Here is a 22,215-nt window from a genome sequence, read left to right on the forward strand (position 1 = left end):
ACAAAAATGACTTGTAACTTATATTTCCGAATATAAACCTATACTTTTTCTGTTTAGATTCATAAAATAGAGTTCAATATGAAACCATAGCAATTTGATTCACTCAAAACGGATTTAAAATGAAGAAGTTATGGGTAAAACAAGATTGGATAATTTTTCTTGTTGTAGCAACGTGAAAATTGGTAACAAATCTATATTAATCATATCCTAGCTAACTTATATTGTATCATACATGTATTCTAATATATTATGTAATCTTGGGATACCATAGACACGTATACAAATGTTATGACATATCATATCGAACCATGTGTATATATTATTTGGAACAACCATATACACTCTATATGCAGTAATGTGGGAGTTAGCTATACAGGGTTAAGGTAAATTCCAAATATATATATACTTTGAGTTGTGATCTAGCCTGAGACGTGTATACACTGGGTCGTGGATTGATTCAAGATAATATATATCAATTTTTTTCTATACATCTAACGTTGGACAACTAGTTGTAGGTTACTAACGAGGACAGCTGACTTAATAAACTTAAAACATCAAAATGTATTAAAAGTGTTGTAAATATATTTTGGATATACTTTGATATATATGTACATATTTGTTATAGGTTCGTGAATCGACCAGTGGCCAAGTCTTACTTCCCGACGAAGTAAAAATCTGTGAAAGTGAGTTATAGTCTCACTTTTAAAATCTAATATTTTTGGGATGAGAATACATGCAGGTTTTATAAATGATTTAAAAAATAGACACAAGTACGTGAAACTACATTCTATGGTTGAATTATCGAAATCGAATATGACCCTTTTTATTAAGTCTGGTAATCTAAGAATTAGGGAACAGACACCCTAATTGACGCGAATCCTAAAGATAGATCTATTGGGCCTAACAAACCCCATCCAAAGTACCGGATGCTTTAGTACTTCGAAATTTATATCATATCCGAAGGGTGTCCCGGAATGATGGGGATATTCTTATATATGCATCTTGTTAATGTTGGTTACCAGGTGTTCACCATATGAATGATTTTTTTCTCTATGTATGGGATGTGTATTGAAATATGAAATCTTGTGGTCTATTGTTACGATTTGATATATATATATATATATATAGGTTAAACCTATAACTCACCAACATTTTTGTTGACGTTTAAAGCATGTTTATTCTCAGGTGAATACTAAGAGCTTCCGCTATTGCATACTAAAATAAGGACAAGATTTGGAGTCCATGTTTGTATGATATTGTGTAAAAATTGCATTTAAGAAACATATGTCGATGTAATATATTTCTATTGTAAACCATTATGTAATGGTCGTGTGTAAACAGTATATTTTAGATTATCATTATTTGATAATCTACGTAATGCTTTTGAAACCTTTATTGATAAAAATAAAGGTTATGGTTTTTTTAAAAATGAATGCAGTCTTTGAAAAACGTCTCATATAGAGGTCAAAACCTCGCAACGAAATCAATTAATATGGAACGTTTATATTCAATATGAACGGGACATTTCTGTTGGTATCCGAGCGTTGGTCTTAGAGAACCAGAATTTTGCATTAGTGTGTCTTATCGAGTTTGTTAGGATGCATTAGTGAGCCTGGACTTCGACCGTGTTTACTTGAAAAATGATTGCTTAACAAATTTTGTTGGAAACTATATATTTTTAACATGTGAATATTATGTGATATATTAATCTCTTAATTTGTTTGATATTATGTGATAGATGTCTACCTCTAGAACAAGTCTCATTGACTCACCTAATAATAATGAAGAGTCAAATGTAAATTGGAATGATTCGTGGACTAATTCACAAGTTCCCGAAGAGGAACCGGAAGAAGAGTCGGAACTGGAAGAAGAATCGGAATCGGAAGAAGAATCGAAACCGAAAGAAGAAATAGAACCAGTGGGGGAAATAATAAAATGGTTAAGTAGAAGAAAATCCTCAACCAACTGACCAAAGTTAATTATGGTCAATGGTGTTTCCGCCAAGGAAGCAAAGTATTGGGAGGATTACCAATTCTCCGATGAATCGGATCCCGACAAGGATTCCGATGATGTTATAGAAATTACCCCAACACAATTTAATAAGGCAAAAGAGAACAATAAGGGAAAGGGCATAAAAATAGAGAAATTTGATTTCAAACCCGATGAACTTTATATGTATCATCAACACCCGTATTTCTTAAGTTGTGACAATAACCCGGGAACCTCTAAACCACCAGGTTTTTCTAAACCAATGTGGAAAATGACGGCTCGTATTAGGAGAACATCATATATCCCTAGAAACTTGGAAAAACGAACCAAAACCGAAGAAGAAGAAACGAGCGAGTCGGAATAAGATAGTTGTATTCGTGTGGTGTAATATATGTAATATAGTGTGCTTATGCTTTATGATATATGTAAAAATTGCTTGTATTAATAAGTATTTTTTTATGAATCTAACTCTTGTCTATTTTACAGTTTAAAAACACAAAATGGATAGACAACCCAATATTTTAAGAGACCTACCCGGAGAAATGATTGATGATATCTTTTCTAGAGTCGGTCAGAATTCCTCGGCACAACTATTTAAGGCGAGATCAGTTTGTAAGACATTCGAAGAACGTTCCAAGAATGCCTTGGTTTATAAAAGGCTTTCGTTCGAAAGATGGGGGATATCACATTGGGAAATCCATAAGTTACGATGTGTTTACTTTGACGCATATATTGCGAGGAACCCAAATGCTATTTTACGCAACGGGTTAAGAAATTATTTTGACTCAATATATCCGAATATAGGACTTCGTGATTTAGAAAAAGCGGCTAACATGCAACATAAAGAAGCATGTTATGCTTACGGGTTAGTAATGTTCGCTTCTCACCAAAGTGAGAACAAGAACATCGGGCTACAACTATTAAACAAAACTTTCCCACAAGTGACGGAGTCGATAATTGGGGTAAGAAATGAGGTTTTTAGATTGTTACGAGACTGTTGGACATTACGTAACCCTCGTCCCTTTGACGACGTTACAACACGCTGTCTTATCAACGGCCTTAACGGTTATGTTCCACAAGACCAAGGATGGGAAGTAGTCCTAGTAAAACTCGAATGCATGACTTGTTTTTGGACGTATGAATTACGTGTCTTTATTTCCTTTGCTGAACAACTTGTGTACTAGCTAGAATTATCTTCACAACTATCTTGTATCAAAGTTATTGTGTGCTATATTTCATGCTGTATGTAAAATAAGCGGTATTGTAAGTTTGTAAAATATTGTGTAAAAGCTTGAACGCGAAATATTATTATAATCAGTTTTTCATATAGAATTGTAGTAGTTGAATTGTATATTAGCTACTAAGTATGAACTTAACGGGTAGGTACTACCCAAATTTAAACTTATAAAATGCTAATATGAAGAAAAAGCTTTTATAAATGAGTTCATATTATGCTACGAGATACTATTGACTACTCTTAATATTCTGTATGATTAACTTGTTTCATTTGACTATTTGAAGGAAATGGCACCGACTACTAGACATACCATGAATATGAGCGAAGAGAAATTTCGTACCTTTCTTGCTGCAAACATAGCCGCAGTACAGGCTGCGCTACATACCAACAATAACTCCGAATCTAGCAATGCAGCTAACGGCGCAAGAATTCGTGTAGGATGCACCTACAAAGAATTCACTGCCTGCAAACCTTTGGAATTTGATGGAACCGAAGGACCGATCGGATTGAAACGGTGGACCGAGAAGGTCGAATCGGTGTTTGCCATAAGTAAGTGTACTGAAGAGGACAAAGTGAAGTACGCTACGCATACCTTCACAGGTACTGCGTTAACATGGTGGAAAACCTATCTAGAGCAAGTGGGACAAGATGATGCTTACGCACTACCGTGGTCAGCATTCAAGCACTTGATGAATGAGAAGTACCGTCCCAGAACCGAGGTCAATAAGCTCAAGACAAAACTTAGAGGGTTACGAACCCAAGGATTTGATATTACCACGTACGAAAGACGATTCACAAAATTGTGCCTGTTGTGTCCGAGAGCGTTCGAAGATGAGGAAGAGAAGATCGACGCATTTGAGAAAGGATTACCGGAAAGAATCCAAGAAGATATAAGTTCACACGAGCCCGCCTCCATACAACAGGCATGTAGAATGGCTCACAAACTAGTGAACCAGATTGAGGAAAGAATTAAAGAACAGGTGGCTGAAGAGGCTAATGTGAAGCAAGTCAAAAAGAAAGTGGGAGGAAAACGGTGATAAGAATCACCAATACAACAACAACAGCAATTACAACAATAATCGCAACAACTATACCAACAATCGCAACATCAATCGCAACTACAACAAACGGTCCAACAACAACAACAACAACAACAACAACTACTACTACAACAATCATCCCAACAATAATAACAACCGCAACAACAACAATCAGAAGCAGCTATGCCAAAGGTGTGAAAAGTATCACTCGGGATTCTGCACTAAATTTTGCAACAAGTGTAAAAGAAATGGTCATAGCGCGGCGAAGTGTGAGGTCTACGGACCAGGGGTTAACAGAACGAAAGGAACAAATGGTGTCGGAACGAATAATAGCGGAGCAAGTAGTGTCGGAGCAAGTTATGCCAATGTAGTTTGTTATAAATGTGGAAAACTGGGCCACATTATTAGAAATTGCCCGAACCAGGAGAACACGAATGGACAAAGCCGCGGAAGAGTTTTCAATATTAATGCAGCAGAGGCACAGGAAGACCCGGAGCTTGTTACGGGTACGTTTCTTATTGACAATAAATCTGCTTACGTTTTATTTGATTCGGGTGCGGATAGAAGCTATATGAGTAGAGATTTTTGTGCTAAATTAAGTTGTCCATTGACGCCGTTGGATAGTAAATTTTTACTCGAATTAGCAAACGGTAAATTAATTTCAGCAGATTATATATGCCGGAATCGAGAAATTAAACTGGGTAGCGAAATATTTAAGATTGATTTGATACCAGTAGAGTTAAGGAGTTTTGATGTAATAGTTGGCATGGACTGGCTGAAGAAGGTGAAAGCAGAGATCGTATGTTATAAAAATGCAATTCGCATTGTACGAGAAGAAGGAGAACCCTTAATGGTGTACGGAGAAAAGGGCAACACGAAGCTACATCTTATTAGTAATTTGAAGGCACAAAAACTGATAAGAAAAGGTTGCTATGCTGTTCTAGCACACTTTGAGAAAGTACAAACTGAAGAAAAGAGCATCAATGATGTTCCCGTCGCAAAAGAATTTCCCGATGTATTTCCGAAAGAATTACCGGGACTACCTCCACATCGATCTGTTGAATTTCAAATAGATCTTGTACCAGGAGCTGCACCAATAGCTCGTGCTCCTTATAGACTCGCACCCAGCGAGATGAAAGAACTGCAAAGCCAACTACAAGAACTATTAGAACGTGGTTTCATTCGACCAAGCACATCACCATGGGGAGCTCCTGTTTTGTTTGTCAAGAAGAAGGATGGTACATATAGGTTGTGTATTGACTACAGAGAGTTGAACAAACTTACCATCAAAAACCGTTATCCACTGCCGAGAATTGATGACTTATTTGATCAACTACAAGGCTCGTCGGTTATTCGAAGATCGATTTACGTTCTGGATATCATCAAATGCGAGTAAAGGAGGATGATATTCCAAAAACTGCTTTTAGGACGCGTTATGGTCATTACGAGTTTATGGTTATGCCGTTTGGATTGACTAACGCACCAGCTGTGTTCATGGACCTTATGAACCGAGTGTGTGGGCGATATCTTGACAAGTTTGTCATTATTTTCATCGATGACATACTTATTTACTCAAAGAATGATCAAGAGCACGAAGAACATTTGAGAAAAGTGCTAGAAGTATTGAGGAAAGAAAAACTGTATGCTAAGTTTTCAAAGTGTGCATTTTGGTTGGAAGAAGTTCAATTCCTCGGTCACATAGTGAACAAAGAAGGTATCCAGGTGGACCCGGCAAAGATCGAAACCGTTGAAAAGTGGGAAACCCCAAAAACTCCGAAGCATATACGTCAATTTTTAGGATTGGCTGGTTACTACAGAAGATTCATCCAAGATTTCTCCAAAATAGCAAAACCCTTGACTGCATTAACGCATAAAGGGAAGAAATTTGAATGGAAGGATGAACAAGAGAAAGCGTTTCAATTATTGAAGAAAAAGCTAACTACGGCACCTATATTGTCATTGCCTGAAGGGAATGATGATTTTGTGATTTATTGTGACGCATCAAAGCAAGGTCTCGGTTGTGTATTAATGCAACGAACGAAGGTGATTGCTTATGCGTCTAGACAATTGAAGATTCACGAACAAAATTATACGACGCATGATTTGGAATTAGGCGCGGTTGTTTTTGCATTAAAGACTTGGAGGCACTACTTATATGGGGTCAAAAGTATTATATATACCGACCACAAAAGTCGTCAACACATATTTAATCAGAAACAACTGAATATGAGGCAGCGTAGGTGGATTGAATTGTTGAATGATTACGACTTTGAGATTCGTTACCACCCGGGGAAGGCAAATGTGGTAGCCGACGCCTTGAGCAGAAAGGACAGAGAACCCATTCGAGTAAAATCTATGAATATAATGATTCACACTAACCTTACTACTCAAATAAAGGAGGCGCAACAAGGAGTTTTAAAAGAAGGAAATTTAAAGGATGAAATACCCAAAGGATCGGAGAAGCATCTTAATATTCGGGAAGACGGAACCTGGTATAGGGCTGAAAGAATCTGGGTACCAAAATTTGGAGATATGAGAGAAATGGTACTTAGAGAAGCTCATAAAACCAGATACTCAATACATCCTGGAACGGGGAAGATGTACAAGGATCTTAAGAAACATTTTTGGTGGCCAGGTATTAAAGCCGATATTGCTAAATATGTAGGAGAATGTTTGACGTGTTCTAAGGTCAAAGCTGAACATCAAAAACCATCAGGTCTACTACAACAACCTGAAATCCCGGAATGGAAATGGGAAAACATTACCATGGATTTCATCACTAAATTGCCAAGGACTGCAAGTGGTTTTGATACTATTTGGGTAATAGTTGATCGTCTCACCAAATCAGCACACTTTCTGCCAATAAGAGAAGATGACAAGATGGAGAAGTTAGCACGACTGTATTTGAAGGAAGTCGTCTCCAGACATGGAATACCAATCTCTATTATCTCTGATAGGGATGGCAGATTTATTTCAAGATTCTGGCAGACATTACAGCAAGCATTAGGAACTCGTCTAGACATGAGTACTGCCTATCATCCACAAACTGATGGGCAGAGCGAAAGGACGATACAAACGCTTGAAGACATGCTACGAGCATGTGTTATTGATTTCGGAAACAGTTGGGATCGACATCTACCGTTAGCAGAATTTTCCTACAACAACAGCTATCATTCAAGCATTGAGATGGCGCCATTTGAAGCACTTTATGGTAGAAAGTGCAGGTCTCCGATTTGTTGGAGTGAAGTGGGGGATAGAAAGATTACGGGTCCGGAGATAATACAAGAAACTACTGAGAAGATCATCCAAATTCAACAACGGTTGAAAACTGCCCAAAGTCGACAAAAGAGCTACGCCGACATTAAAAGAAAAGATATAGAATTTGAAATTGGAGAGATGGCCATGTTTAAGGTTGCACCTTGGAAAGGTGTTGTTCGATTTGGTAAACGAGGGAAATTAAATCCAAGGTATATTGGACCATTCAAGATTATTGATCGTGTCGGACCAGTAGCTTACCGACTTGAGTTACCTCAACAACTCGCGGCTGTACATAACACTTTCCACGTCTCGAATTTGAAGAAATGTTTTGCTAAAGAAGATCTCACTATTCCATTAGATAAAATCCAAATCAACTAAAAACTTCAATTCATCGAAGAACCCGTCGAAATAATGGATCGTGAGGTTAAAAGACTTAAGCAAAACAAGATACCAATTATTAAGGTTCGATGGAATGCTCGTAGAGGGCCCAAGTTCACCTGGGAATGAGAAGATCAGATGAAGAAGAACTACCCGCATTTATTTTCAGAAGATACGTCTGAAGGTATTTCATATGCCCGAGAGACATATTAAATTAATGTGGCTAATAGGTTATGATCCAAGTCGGGTCATACCCAATAACAAACTTACCGACACCTTATTCGTATTTGATCTTAGCGATTGGTTCGTTGATTAAATACGCGACACTTGAATTTTAGAAAATGGTTTCTAAATTATTAACACTTGATATGTATATATAAATTATGGAATAATTTATATAAGGATTTAATTATTTATAGGTTAAATAATTAATTAAGTTATGTTACATTTTATAAATTGGTTTTGTAAAATATACATAACAAATATGCAAGCTTATAAAATGAGTTTTATAAAATTAAGTTTTATAAAAACTGATTTCACAAATCAGTCTTTTAACAACTACTTTATATAATAACATGGTAATGTGAGTGACATGGGAGTTGTAATAAGCATGCAATTGTTTATTAGTGACCACCCATGCTTAACCAAGACCAAGACATAGTGTTCTACACACACACATGCATTAAAACACATCAATAAGCTTGCAAACTGCTCAGTTTTTCCAGCCCCATGTGGCTGTCCAAAAACGTGGTTAAGGGCTGAAACAAAGGGTTGTTCAAGCTCATTAACAAGTGAAATTCAAGTGTAATAAATCCTAACCAATAGCTAGGGTGTTGGTGCATAGTTTGGGGTATAATCTCTTGAGGTTTCATGCTTTTGAAACTTGCATTCAACATCATCTCTTGAAGAGTTTGCTGTCCAGATTTTTAGGTTCAAAGGAAGTGGGTTTCAAGCTAGATTAACAAGGGTGTTAAGGTTATAAAGTCTAGCTAACTTAAGGGTGGTGTTGGAGGATCAAAGGCTTGAAGTTCTACACATTTGTTCATCATCTTACTACCATTTTGGACAGCCCTTAAACTTGTTTTAAGGAGGTATAAACTCTTTCCTTTCTTGTTAATTTGTAAGCATAATTTCATAACTTGATCCTTGTGGGATTTAGCTTTAATTGGTTTAAAGATTAAACAAGTAAATTGGTAATTACACGCTTCCGTTTTCTTATAATCTTAAATGGTTTTAAGATATATGAACTTGTTAAATCCCAACAATGGTATCTAGAGCCGAAGTTGTTGAAATATGCTTCGAATTGTAGTCTTTAAACCCACTAAATTTGCATTCTAAGTACATGCATGAATATGGAATGCAAAAATTTTCGGGTTTGGGAGGGTTGGTATAGTTGGTCGATTTTAGGAAGAGTTCCAAATGGGTTTGGAACTTGCAAATTGGTCAATTTTGTTGTATGTTTAAGTTCACAATCAATGCCTTGACCTTATGATGTTTGCATGTGTGTTTGAATGGATATTTGCTTGGTTGATTTATTATTTTAATATGGTTGTAATATTCATTCAATTTGGTTTGTAAAATTAATTATTCATTTGGTATGTAATATTAATTTTGGTTATGTAATTTATTTTATATTTGGCATGTAAAATAGATTAGGTTGTATTTTCATTTTCTAGACAAAATGTATTAGGATATATTTTGTAACAAGATGAAGATGCATGAAGATCACAAGGAAGAACACAAGAAGCATGTGGATGCAAGGTTAAGTGGGAGGTTAAAACCTCTTACTTTGTGTTTTACCCATTGACCGGTGGCATTTTGTTTTCGGCTAAACAAAATGTCTACCAAAAGGCTTGATTGTGAACATTTGTTTTGCATGCGTGGTTGTTTTAATTTCTTGTATGATTGTGGATTGTATGTTTGTATGCTACAAGTTAATCACACAAGTTAACAACAAACAAAACTAAAATTTAATTGGTTAAATTAGACGTATTAATGACATGCAAAACGACAATTTAATTGGTTAAATTAAAAGCAACTAAAGACCTTAATAAATGGTTATTAAGAACAAGAAAGGATTACACATATAAAATGGTTTATATCAAAGTAATAAAATTGGATTTATTACATGACATGAAAAATGGATTTTCAAATGTACCATACACTAAATGCATGTTGGTGTATGGCATAAAAGTTTTCTCAAACTAGAATTAATGAAAACTTAAAATCCCTTTTACAAACAAGGAAAACAAGTTTAACGCCATCCTTTTGTGTGACACTTAAGCATGTTAGGCAACTCATGATGGGATAAAGGTCACCTAACCGTCATGAACAAACTAATGTGGTTAAGGTGAATTTGACATGCTTGTGGGATAAAGGTCACCTAACCACCTGTACGTTAAGTTTACACGTTTATACAAGTAGGACAACTTGATTTGGGAATCATGAACTTAGGGTCACCGAAGCATGAGGAACAAATAGGCGTTGATGGGATAAATATGCCATGCAAAAGGATTGCATGATCCCATACCTTAGAAGTTGCAAAAGGATTGCAATTGTCATGGAATGACTACCTAGCTAAATCAAATAACGGGATAAAGGTCACCTAACCGAAATTTGGTTTACCGTTGGATTCTAAAATTTAACATGGATCAATTAAACTAAAAGGGTATTGATTGTTAAATTATAAATCAATTCTTAAACAAACTTTGTCAAATTTTGTAGATGGCCGCCAATAACAAACAACAACATTCCAAACACACCAATCAACTTTAATAACCTATCATTGAGGTCCATCCTCGGAAAAGAAAATAACTCCCAATCCATTTCATCTTATATACTAAAGATGAAAAGCCTTATTGATTGATTGCACCGTCTCAACAGTCCCGTGTCAAATGAATTAACCACGGACCTTATCCTCAACTCTTTGTCAAAAAGGTTTGACACATGCGTGTTGAATTACAGCATGAATGATTGGGATAAGAGCATTGGCGAATTACATGTCATACTAAGGACGGATGAATCAAGCATGGGTAAAAAGGCTTCACCCATGCTCATGATCAAAGAAGGTGGATCCAAGGATGAATCCTCTTCTAAGCCAAAGGTGGATAAGAAAAAGGACCCACCTACAAGGGCAAAGGAAAAGGTAAGATGGTTTCCCCAACCAACAACACTAAATGGCAAAAGGTTGCCAGACAAGCAAACCCCAAGGAAGATCCGTGCTATGGTTGCAGTGTGATAGGTCACTGGAAACGCAACTGCCCGGTCTACCTAAAGGAGTTGAATGCAAAGAGGGATGCAGGGCAAACCTCAGGTAATGTATACAAGATATACGTTGAGCTTAGTATTACTTCTTCTAATACATGGGTATTAGACACAGGATGTGGAACTCATATTTGCAATTCATTGCAAGGGTTCATAAGAAGTAAACTAAATGCGGGAACAACAAGTCTCTACATGGGAAATGGTGCAAAGGTGCACGTAAAAGCTCAAGGAGACTTTGTTTTAAAGCTACCAAGTGGTTTGGAGCTTATATTGAAAAATGTTTTGTATGCACCTGATTTAACACGAAACATTATTTCTGTTTCCCATTTGAAACAATATGGTTTTAATCTTAATTTCATTAATGATGATATCCATGTTTCTTTGGATAATGTATTCTATTTTAAGGCTACGCCTTCAAATGGAATTTATGAATTGGTTCATGATGACACATTATCTAGTAGCTCACTATACCATACAAGCACCAAGAAACTCAAAAGGGATTTGAGTGATTCCTACTTATGGCATTGTCGCCTTGGTCACATAAACAAGAATCGAATACATACACTTCAAAAGAATGGACTTTTGAAATCAAATGAACTTGACTCATTTGATGTATGTGAATCTTGTTTACAAGGCAAAATGACTAAAGCACCTTTCAAAGGGACCTATGAAAGGGCTAAGGACTTATTGGAATTAATACATTCGGATGTATGTGGACCCTTTAAGCCCATAGCTAGGAATGGTGGAAGATACTTCGTTACTTTCATTGATGACTTCAGTCATTTCGGATATGTCTACTTATTAAGACACAAGGACGAAACTTTTGAAGTATTCAAAGAATATCAAAACGAAGTACAAAATCAACTCAATAAGACAATCAAGGTACTTCGTACCGATAGAGGAGGTGAATACCTAAGCGATGACTTCCAAGATCATCTTAGGAGTTGTGGGATTATCTCACAACTTACTCCACCAGGAACACCCCAACTTAATGGAGTGTCCGAAAGGAGGAACCGAACCCTAATGGATATGGTTCGATCTATGATGGCAAGAAGCTCGTTACCTTTATCATTTTGGGGTTATTGTCTAAGCTCCGCGGCTCGTATTTTAAATATAGCCCCAACCAAGAAAGTGGAACGAACTCCTCATGAGATGTGGTTTGGAAAACCTCCATCTCTATCATACTTAAAGGTATGGGGATGTGAAGCTTATCCTAAGCGTTACGTCCCTAATAAGTTGAATACTCGATCCACGAAGTGTATCTTCATAGGATATCCCAAGGATGATATGGGATACTATTTCTATGATCCATCCGAGCAGAATGTATTTGTTGCTTGGAAGGCGGAATTCCTTGAAACTAAGTTCCTAATGGAAGGAAATAGTGAAAGGAAAATAGATCTTGAAGAGGTTCAAGATCAAGTAGATGATACACAATTGGTTAACACTAGCACACAACATGAAAATGTTGATAGTGATCAAATGGATGATCAAAATACACAAGACATTCGTAGATCTGGTAGGATTAGCAATCCTCCTGAGAGATATGGGTTTCTCATAGATGGTTGCTATACGGTTGATTTGGATGAACCAACAAACTACCAAGATGCTTTATCAAGGATTGATAAAGATAAATGGCAGGAAGCCATGAAATCTGAGATGCAATCCATGTATGACAACCAAGTTTGGGAACTTGTTACGCAACCTCCTGGCTCTAGGCTTGTTGATTGTAAATGGCTTCTCAAGGAGAAAACCAACATACATGGAAACTTGGATACATACAAGGCTAGACTTATAGCAAGAGGTTTCACTCAAACTCAAGGAATTGACTATGATGAAACCTTTTAAACCCGTGGTGATGCTAAAGTCTATTAGGATATTATTTGCCATTGCTTCTCATTATGATTTTATGATATGGCAAATAGATGTCAAAACTGCTTTACTAAATGGATATCTTAAGGAAGATGTCTATATGGTTCAGCCTAAAGGTTTTGTTGATCTGAAATATCCGAATAAAGTATACAAGTTAAAGAAATCAATCTACGGATTGAAACAAGCATCGATAATGTGGAATCATCGTTTTAATGAGGAAGTCAAGAAATTTGGCTTCATTAATAACGGTGATGACGCTTGTGTATACAAGAAAGCTAGTGGGAGTACTGTCATGTTCCTTGTACTATATGTGGATGATATATTATTATTTGGGAATGTTATTCCGCAAATGCGAGGAGTTAAGACTTGGCTAAGTAGCTGCTTCTCCATTAAGGATACTGGAGAAGCACAATACATTTTGGGATTAGGATCTACAGGGATAGATCCAAGAAATTGATAGGTTTGAATCAAAGTGCATACATTAAAAAGGCTTGAAAAGGTTCAAGAAGTAAACTCTAAGAAAGGTTTGGTACCTTTTCAAAGAGGGGCGTTTCTCAGTTCATCTCAGTGCCCCACCACGAAAGATGAACAAGAAAGCATAAGAATGTCCCATATGCGTCTGCTATTGGGTCAATCATGTATGCGATGATATGCACTAGAACGGATGTGTCATGCGCTCTTAGAATGACAAGTAGATACCAGAATAACCCGGGAATTAGTCATGGGACTGCGGTTAAAAGTATATTGAAATACCTTAGAAGGACTAAGGATATGTTTCATATATACGGGTCTGGTGAGGAGGAACTCGCTGTAAAAGGTTACGTGGACGCGAGCTTCCAAACTGAAGGTGCGGTCCCTTGAAAGAGTTAAAAATAGAATGTTGTTGCTTTATTCACTACAGAATCAGAATACATCGCCGTCCCATTGGCAGCTGAGGAAGCTGCATGGATGAAGAAATTCATCGACGACTTAGGAGTGGTCCCTTCCATTCAGGACCCTCTTGAGATCTTTTGTGATAACGAGGGTGTGATTGCTCAAATCAAGGAACCTCGTGCTCACCAAAAGACCCGTCACATTGAGCGGAGATTCAACTACATAAGGGATGAAGTTGAAAAAGGAAAGATATGTATTCGCAAGGTTCACACAGATCTTAATATAGCGGATCCACTCACGAAGCTCTTACATGGAGCAAAACATGAAGGGCATGTTAGTGCATTAGGGCTTCCATATTCTAGTGATTGGTCATGATCTGTTTTAAGTATTGTAACGGAACGAATTGGTTCAAACTCATTAATATAATTATTGGTTAGTTTATTTTGAGTTATGTTCCCATTTTGCATATTTTATCCATGAATAAGACATTATTCTAAATTCCGTAGTCGATCACATTTATGGGAATGAGTGTGAGGTTTAGACTATTATGAACTTGGATTGGTATACATTCACGGAATGAATGTAGGGCTAGGTTGCTACCAAGGTTCATAGATATTTGTGGGATACAAATATTGGAAGACCCGCTCTCAAGACTTACTATATGGAGCCTTTGTGGTTGATCACATGTAATCTTGAGTAAAGGCGAATATCATAGTATCCTCTGACCTGAGATACATATTGGGTCCTAATATTCACCGAGTATTATGCCTTGATTCTTTCCTTCGCTATTCTGAAATATGGTAGTACATAAGGAAGAGCTCAGGTATAATGCAAAGTGTGTATCTAGGACGTATGTAGTCAAGATGGAATTTGTCCCTCTTATTCGTTGAGAGTCAGATGTCTAAGGCCTGATAAAGTTAAATCTAAAAGAGAGTGGTCACTCTGTATCTCTTGGATTTGACATGACATCTAGGATTAAAGGATATAATGAAAAGATTCACCTATATATCAATTCGAGTTGGGTACTCAAAAAGGATGATGTTATTGAATGGCACAAAGTCATAACATATTGGGGGTGGTGGATGGTGTGTTAGGCTGTATCCATCACTTGCATTAATTTCTTATGTTTCTCGTGCAAGTGGGAGATTGAAGGTATTTCATATGCCCGAGAGACATATTAAATTAATGTGGCTAATAGGTTATGATCCAAGTCGGGTCATACCCAATAACAAACTTACCGACACCTTATTCGTATTTGATCTTAGCGATTGGTTCGTTGATTAAATACGCGACACTTGAATTTTAGAAAATGGTTTCTAAATTATTAACACTTGATATGTATATATAAATTATGGAATAATTTATATAAGGATTTAATTATTTATAGGTTAAATAATTAATTAAGTTATGTTACATTTTATAAATTGGTTTTGTAAAATATACATAACAAATATGCAAGCTTATAAAATGAGTTTTATAAAATTAAGTTTTATAAAAACTGATTTCACAAATCAGTCTTTTAACAACTACTTTATATAATAACATGGTAATGTGAGTGACATGGGAGTTGTAATAAGCATGCAATTGTTTATTAGTGACCACCCATGCTTAACCAAGACCAAGACATAGTGTTCTACACACACACATGCATTAAAACACATCAATAAGCTTGCAAACTGCTCAGTTTTTCCAGCCCCATGTGGCTGTCCAAAAACGTGGTTAAGGGCTGAAACAAAGGGTTGTTCAAGCTCATTAACAAGTGAAATTCAAGTGTAATAAATCCTAACCAATAGCTAGGGTGTTGGTGCATAGTTTGGGGTATAATCTCTTGAGGTTTCATGCTTTTGAAACTTGCATTCAACATCATCTCTTGAAGAGTTTGCTGTCCAGATTTTTAGGTTCAAAGGAAGTGGGTTTCAAGCTAGATTAACAAGGGTGTTAAGGTTATAAAGTCTAGCTAACTTAAGGGTGGTGTTGGAGGATCAAAGGCTTGAAGTTCTACACATTTGTTCATCATCTTACTACCATTTTGGACAGCCCTTAAACTTGTTTTAAGGAGGTATAAACTCTTTCCTTTCTTGTTAATTTGTAAGCATAATTTCATAACTTGATCCTTGTGGGATTTAGCTTTAATTGGTTTAAAGATTAAACAAGTAAATTGGTAATTACACGCTTCCATTTTCTTATAATCTTAAATGGTTTTAAGATATATGAACTTGTTAAATCCCAACAACGTCAATACCTCCAACTGCTTAAAATTTCGGGACGAAATTTATTTAACGGGTAGGTACTGTAGTGACCCGAACTTTTCCATGTTTATATATATATTAAATGAAATTGTTATTTACATGATTAAGTGTTTCCAACATGTTAAACAATCAAACTTGTTAAGACTTGATTAATTGAAATAGGTTTCATATAGACAATTGACCACCCAAGTTGACCGGCGATTCACGAACGTTAAAAACTTGTAAAAACTATATGATGACATATATATGGATATATATATATATATATATATATATATATATATATATATATATATATATATATATATATATATATATATATATATAACATGATATTATGATAAGTAAACATATCATTAAGTATATTAGCAATGAACTATGTATGTAAAAACAAGACTACTAACTTAATGATTTTGAAACGAGACATATATGTAACGATTATCGTTGTAACGACATTTAATGTATATATATCATATTAAGATATATTAATACATCATGATATCATGATAATGTAATAATTTAACATCTCATTTGATTTAATAAATAATGGGTTAACAACATTTAACAAGATCGTTAACCTAAAGGTTTCAAAACAACACTTACATGTAACGACTAACGATGACTTAACGACTCAGTTAAAATGTATATACATGTAGTGTTTTAATATGTATTTATACACTTTTGAAAGACTTCAAGACACTTATCAAAATACTTCTACTTAACAAAAATGCTTACAATTACATCCTCGTTCAGTTTCATCAACAATTCTACTCGTATGCACCCGTATTCGTACTCGTACAATACACAGCTTTTAGATGTATGTACTATTGGTATATACACTCTAATGATCTGCTCGTAGCAGCCCATGTGAGTCACCTAACACATGTGGGAACCATCATTTGGCAACTAGCATGAAATATCTCATAAAATTACAAAAATATGAGTAATCATTCATGACTTATTTACATGAAAACAAAATTACATATCCTATATATCTAATCCATACACCAACGACCAAAAACACCTACAAACACTTTCATTCTTCAATTTTATTCATCTAATTGATCTCTCTCAAGTTCTATCTTCAAGTTCTAAGTGTTCTTCATAAATTTTACAAGTTCTAGTTTCATAAAATCAAGAAATCTTCAAGTTCTAAGAATACTTCCAAGTTTGCTAGCTTACTTCCAATCTTGTAGAGTGATCATCCAACCTCAAGAAATCTTTCTTATTTACAGTAAGATATCTTTCTAATACAAGGTAATACTCATATTCAAACTTTGATTCAATTTCTATAACTATAACAATCTTATTTCGAGTGAAAATCTTACTTGAACTTGTTTTCGTGTCATGATTCTGCTTCAAGAACTTTCAAGCCATCCAAGGATCCTTTGAAGCTAGATCCATTTTTCTCATTTCCAGTAGCTTTATCCAGAAAACTTGAGGTAGTAATGATGTTCATAACATCATTCGATTCATACATATAAAGCTATCTTATTCGAAGGTTTGAACTTGTAATCACTAGAACATAGTTTAGTTAATTCTAAACTTGTTCGCAAACAAAAGTTAATCCTTCTAACTTGAATTTTAAAATCAAATAAACACATGTTCTATATCTATATGATATGCTAACTTAATGATTTAAAACCTGGAAACACGAAGAACACTGTAAAATCGGACATACGCTGTCGTAGTAACACCGCGGGCTGTTTTGGGTCAGTTAATTAAAAACTATGATAAACTTTGATTTAAAAACAGTAAGATATCTTGATTTTATGAAAGTATTCTTGCAATCTTGGAAGTATTCTTGATTTTATGAAACTAGAACTTTTGGAATTTATGAAGAACACTTAGAACTTGAAGATAGAACTTGAGAGAGATCAATTAGATGAAGAAAATTGAAGAATGAAAGTGTTTGTAGGTGTTTTTGGTCGTTGGTGTATGGATTAGATATAAAGGATATGTAATTTTGTTTTCATGTAAATAAGTCATGAATGATTACTCATATTTTTGTAATTTTATGAGATATTTCATGCTAGTTGCCAAATGATGGTTCCCACATGTGTTAGGTGACTCACATGGGCTGCTAAGAGCTGATCATTGGAGTGTATATACCAATAGTACATACATCTAAAAGCTGTGTATTGTACGAGTACAAATACGGGTGCATACGAGTAGAATTGTTGATGAAACTGAACGAGGATGTAATTGTAAGCATTTTTGTTAAGTAGAAGTATTTTGATAAGTGTCTTGAAGTCTTTCAAAAGTGTATGAATACATATTAAAACACTACATGTATATACATTTTAACTGAGTCGTTAAGTCATCGTTAATCGTTACATGTAAGTGTTGTTTTGAAACCTTTAGGTTAACGATCTTGTTAAATGTTGTTAACCCAATATTTATAATATCAAAAGAGATTTTAAATTATTAAATTATCATGATATTATGATGTACGAATATCTCTTAATATGATATATATATACATTAAATGTCGTTACAACGATAATCGTTACATATATGTCTCGTTTCAAAATCGTTAAGTTAGTAGTCTTGTTTTTACATATGTAGTTCATTGTTAATATACTTAATGATATATTTACTTATCATAATATCATGTTAACTATATATATAACCATATATATGTCATCATATAGTTTTTACAAGTTTTAACGTTCGTGAATCACCGGTCAACTTGGGTGGTCAATTGTCTATATGAAACCTATTTCAATTAATCAAGTCTTAACAAGTTTGATTGCTTAACATGTTGGAAACACTTAATCATGTAAAATAACAATTTCATTTAATATATATATATAAACATGGAAAAGTTCGGGTCACTACAAACGATACCATTCTGTTGTGGCATGTAAGGTGCAGTAAACTGTCTTGTGATTCCAGCATAATCACAATATTGATTGAACTCGTTGGATGTAAATTATCCTCCCCGATCAGTTCTAAGGACCTTTATTTTCCTTCCATATTGATTTTCAGCAATCGCCTTGAATTTCTTGAATTGCACAAATGCCTCTCCTTTGGTTTTTAACATGAAAGACCACATAAACCTGCTGTGATCATCAACAATCAGCAGAACGTACCTGTTTCCAGATTGGGTGGCAGGGGATATGGGTCCGCACATATCTGCATAAACCTGTTCCATTGGATTTTGGGCTCTAAAAGTTGTCTGAACAGGAAAACTTTGTCGTGAATGTTTCCCTGCTAAACATGCTTCGCACATCTGTGTAGGGTGATCAATAACCGGCACTTCATCAACTAGATTGTTGGTCCCTAGCCGCCTTATTGTATCAAAGTTCACATGACCTAGACGGGCATGCCACAACCATGTTGGATCATCAATCTTGGCATGTAAACAGATTGGTGTCCCAACCTCGAGATTAATTTTATACAACCGATTAGGGAACCTTTGAAGCTTCATTAGCAGCGATCCATCTACCTCAAACATATGCAAGAAACCATGTTTGATCTAGAATACACAACCCCCTTCTTCAGCTTGCCCAAGACTAAATATGTTAGTCTTTAAGTATGGGATATAAAGTATGTCGGTCAACAAACGTTGTTCACCATTCTTACATGTTAAAAGAATAGATCCTCTTCCTTCTATATTTACACATGAGTTGTCCCCAAACCTCACTGTACCACCAATATCTGTATCAAGTTTTGAAAACAACCCTTTGTTTCCTGTCATATGGTTTGTTGCTCCAGTATCTAAGTACCACATGTTTTCTCTACTATCATGTGACTCATACTTTACTGGAAAAATCTTCTTTTCACTTAGATGAATTACTTCCTTATCGCTTCTTTGATTGGCTACGGATATCAATAGTGCAGGTCTGTCATCATTAGCCACTGGTAGTTCAGTTGATCTAGCTTGAGTCAAATTTGCTTGTTCTCTTTTCTTTCGTGTTGGACAATCCGATGAGAAGTGTCCAAATGCATCACATCGAAAACACTGCAGCTTGGATCGATCTTTAGTTAAGTTTTTAGTTGTTTGTCTACCATCAAAAAAGTTTTGTTCGCGGCCTGAACCCCTTCCTCGACCACCAAACTGTCCACGACCTCGGCCCCTACCCCGGGTGTCTTGGCCATTCCCTCGACCTCGACCTCGACCTCGACTAAAGCTGTTTTTCCTTTTCTTTCTTGAGTCCCATCCTTCATAGGACAACAGAAGTTGGTCATGGCTGTTATTTGTAGTCTTTAGACTGGTTCGTTCTTCGTAAGCTTTTAGCCTACCCACAACTTCTTGGAATTTCACCGTTTTGAGATCAACCAGTTGTTCGATAGTGGCTGCCATATTTAAGAATTTTTTTGGTATGGCAGTTAATATTTTTCTCACCAACGTGGTTTCCTCAATGACAGTTCCAAGTGCAGATGATTTTGAGGCAATTCCAGAAAGTTTTGCTGCAAAAGCATCAATTTTTTCGCTATCTTTCATCCTTGCTGCTTCAAATTCAGCTTTAAGAGTTTGAAGCCTAGCCTCCATTACTCGTTCAACTCCAAGGTGACGGGTCTTGATTGCATCCCAGATTTCCTTTGCATGGGTGCAACCTGCAACTTGAAGAATCAAGTCTTTAGGTAAAGACTGATACAGATAAGCGATTGCAGCATTATCCTTTTTCTGATCGACATCAGTTCCAGGTTCAATTGATTCCCAGATTCTATGTGCCTTAAAAATCGCTTTGATCCTAAACGACCAGATGGGATAATTGGTCGCAGTTAGGATAGGGCACTGGAACGTAAGATGGCCGATATCCTTGATTGCATCCGAGGTATTGATAATATCCCCCATGAATCTGGCCTTCGATCGACGCTCGTATTTTTCTGTCTTAGAATCTGGTGATTGATCTAGTCCTTTTTATCAACAACACGATCCCTTTTGTAACTTAGCTCAGATACCAATTGAAGAAATTTGGTACCAGATTATGAAGACAGAATAGTAAAATTTAAGAACAAGAACTTATTGGAAATCCTTCTCCAATTATTGAAAAACTCTTATTACATTCATCATATTACATCTCTATTTATAGTTGATTAACCTTGTTCATTAAGTTAATCAAGTCTAGTCTAGAATAATCTAGGATAATAAAGTCTAGAATGTATTAGAATAGTCAAGTCTAGAATCTATTAGAATAATCAAGGAAGAAGCAAAATTGAAAACTATGACGGCTAGCCCACTTGTTATCCGTTCACGCGTTCCACCTCCTCAAATCTATTTGAGATATAATTTCACAAAATAAACCTCTAACTATTACTTTATGTCAAGATTGGTCCAACACCTCGTACAAAGATGATACTCATATTTTCTCTCCATGAACTAGCGGTAGAGCACAATGAGCAGCTCATGCATATTAGGTGACGATAAGTGGTCAAAATGGCTAATCTAGCTTTTTGTGCAAGTCAATATGGTTTGGTTTGATTAGGCACAAACTGTATTCTTAATCCAAAAGTTTTTGACTATATACACAAGGTCTAACGTTGGTTACTATGTTGGTGGTTGATTTCAGGCATTTGGGAAGTACAAAGATGGTGACATTATGGATTTAGTCGACCCTCAAATGAAGGAAGCCGTAGACAGTGAAATATTTACAAAGATGCTTGCTTTAGCTTTTCAATGTGCTGCCCCAAATCGAGTGGACCGCCCAGATATGAAGACAGTTGGAGAGCAGTTATGGGCGATCAGAAGGGATTATCTTAGACAAGGAGGATAAGGGTAAACTTAGTTACACTGTATATATACTGCCAATGCAAAGGTTGGTATAACGTACAATCATCTAATGCATGTTTCATGATTTAGTACAAGTACCCAATGCATTCAACTTAGAAGAGTGGTTGTGATTTCAAAGTGGTTGAATGCGGGCTTCATATACTGGATACGTTTATAGTGTATTTGTGGTGTGTGTATATATACTGAAGTGATCTAATGAGACTCATGATGAGAACTATGAAAACTACGTATTAGAATAAACTAGTTGTTTACCCCCGCTTCACGCCGGGGGTTCGGTTTTCAATGTATTTTATTGCATTTAGTTTAACGATGATGTCG

The 22,215-nt window shown here is 35.8% G+C and overlaps 1 protein-coding gene across 1 annotated transcript in view; it reads left to right on the forward strand.

The window, feature by feature from the left end:
• LOC139887642 (uncharacterized) overlaps positions 1 to 21,880 on the forward strand; it is a 59,179-nt gene extending 37,299 nt beyond the window's left edge. The window contains exon 16 of the mRNA XM_071870713.1: positions 21,677 to 21,880. Within this exon, the coding sequence (XP_071726814.1) occupies positions 21,677 to 21,880 (204 nt within the window). The remainder of the gene's footprint in view (positions 1 to 21,676) is intronic.
• Positions 21,881 to 22,215: the final 335 nt, after the last annotated feature.

The sequence above is a fragment of the Rutidosis leptorrhynchoides genome, chromosome 2 (genome assembly GCF_046630445.1).
Source record: "Rutidosis leptorrhynchoides isolate AG116_Rl617_1_P2 chromosome 2, CSIRO_AGI_Rlap_v1, whole genome shotgun sequence".
In the NCBI taxonomy this organism is placed as follows: domain Eukaryota; kingdom Viridiplantae; phylum Streptophyta; class Magnoliopsida; order Asterales; family Asteraceae; genus Rutidosis; species Rutidosis leptorrhynchoides.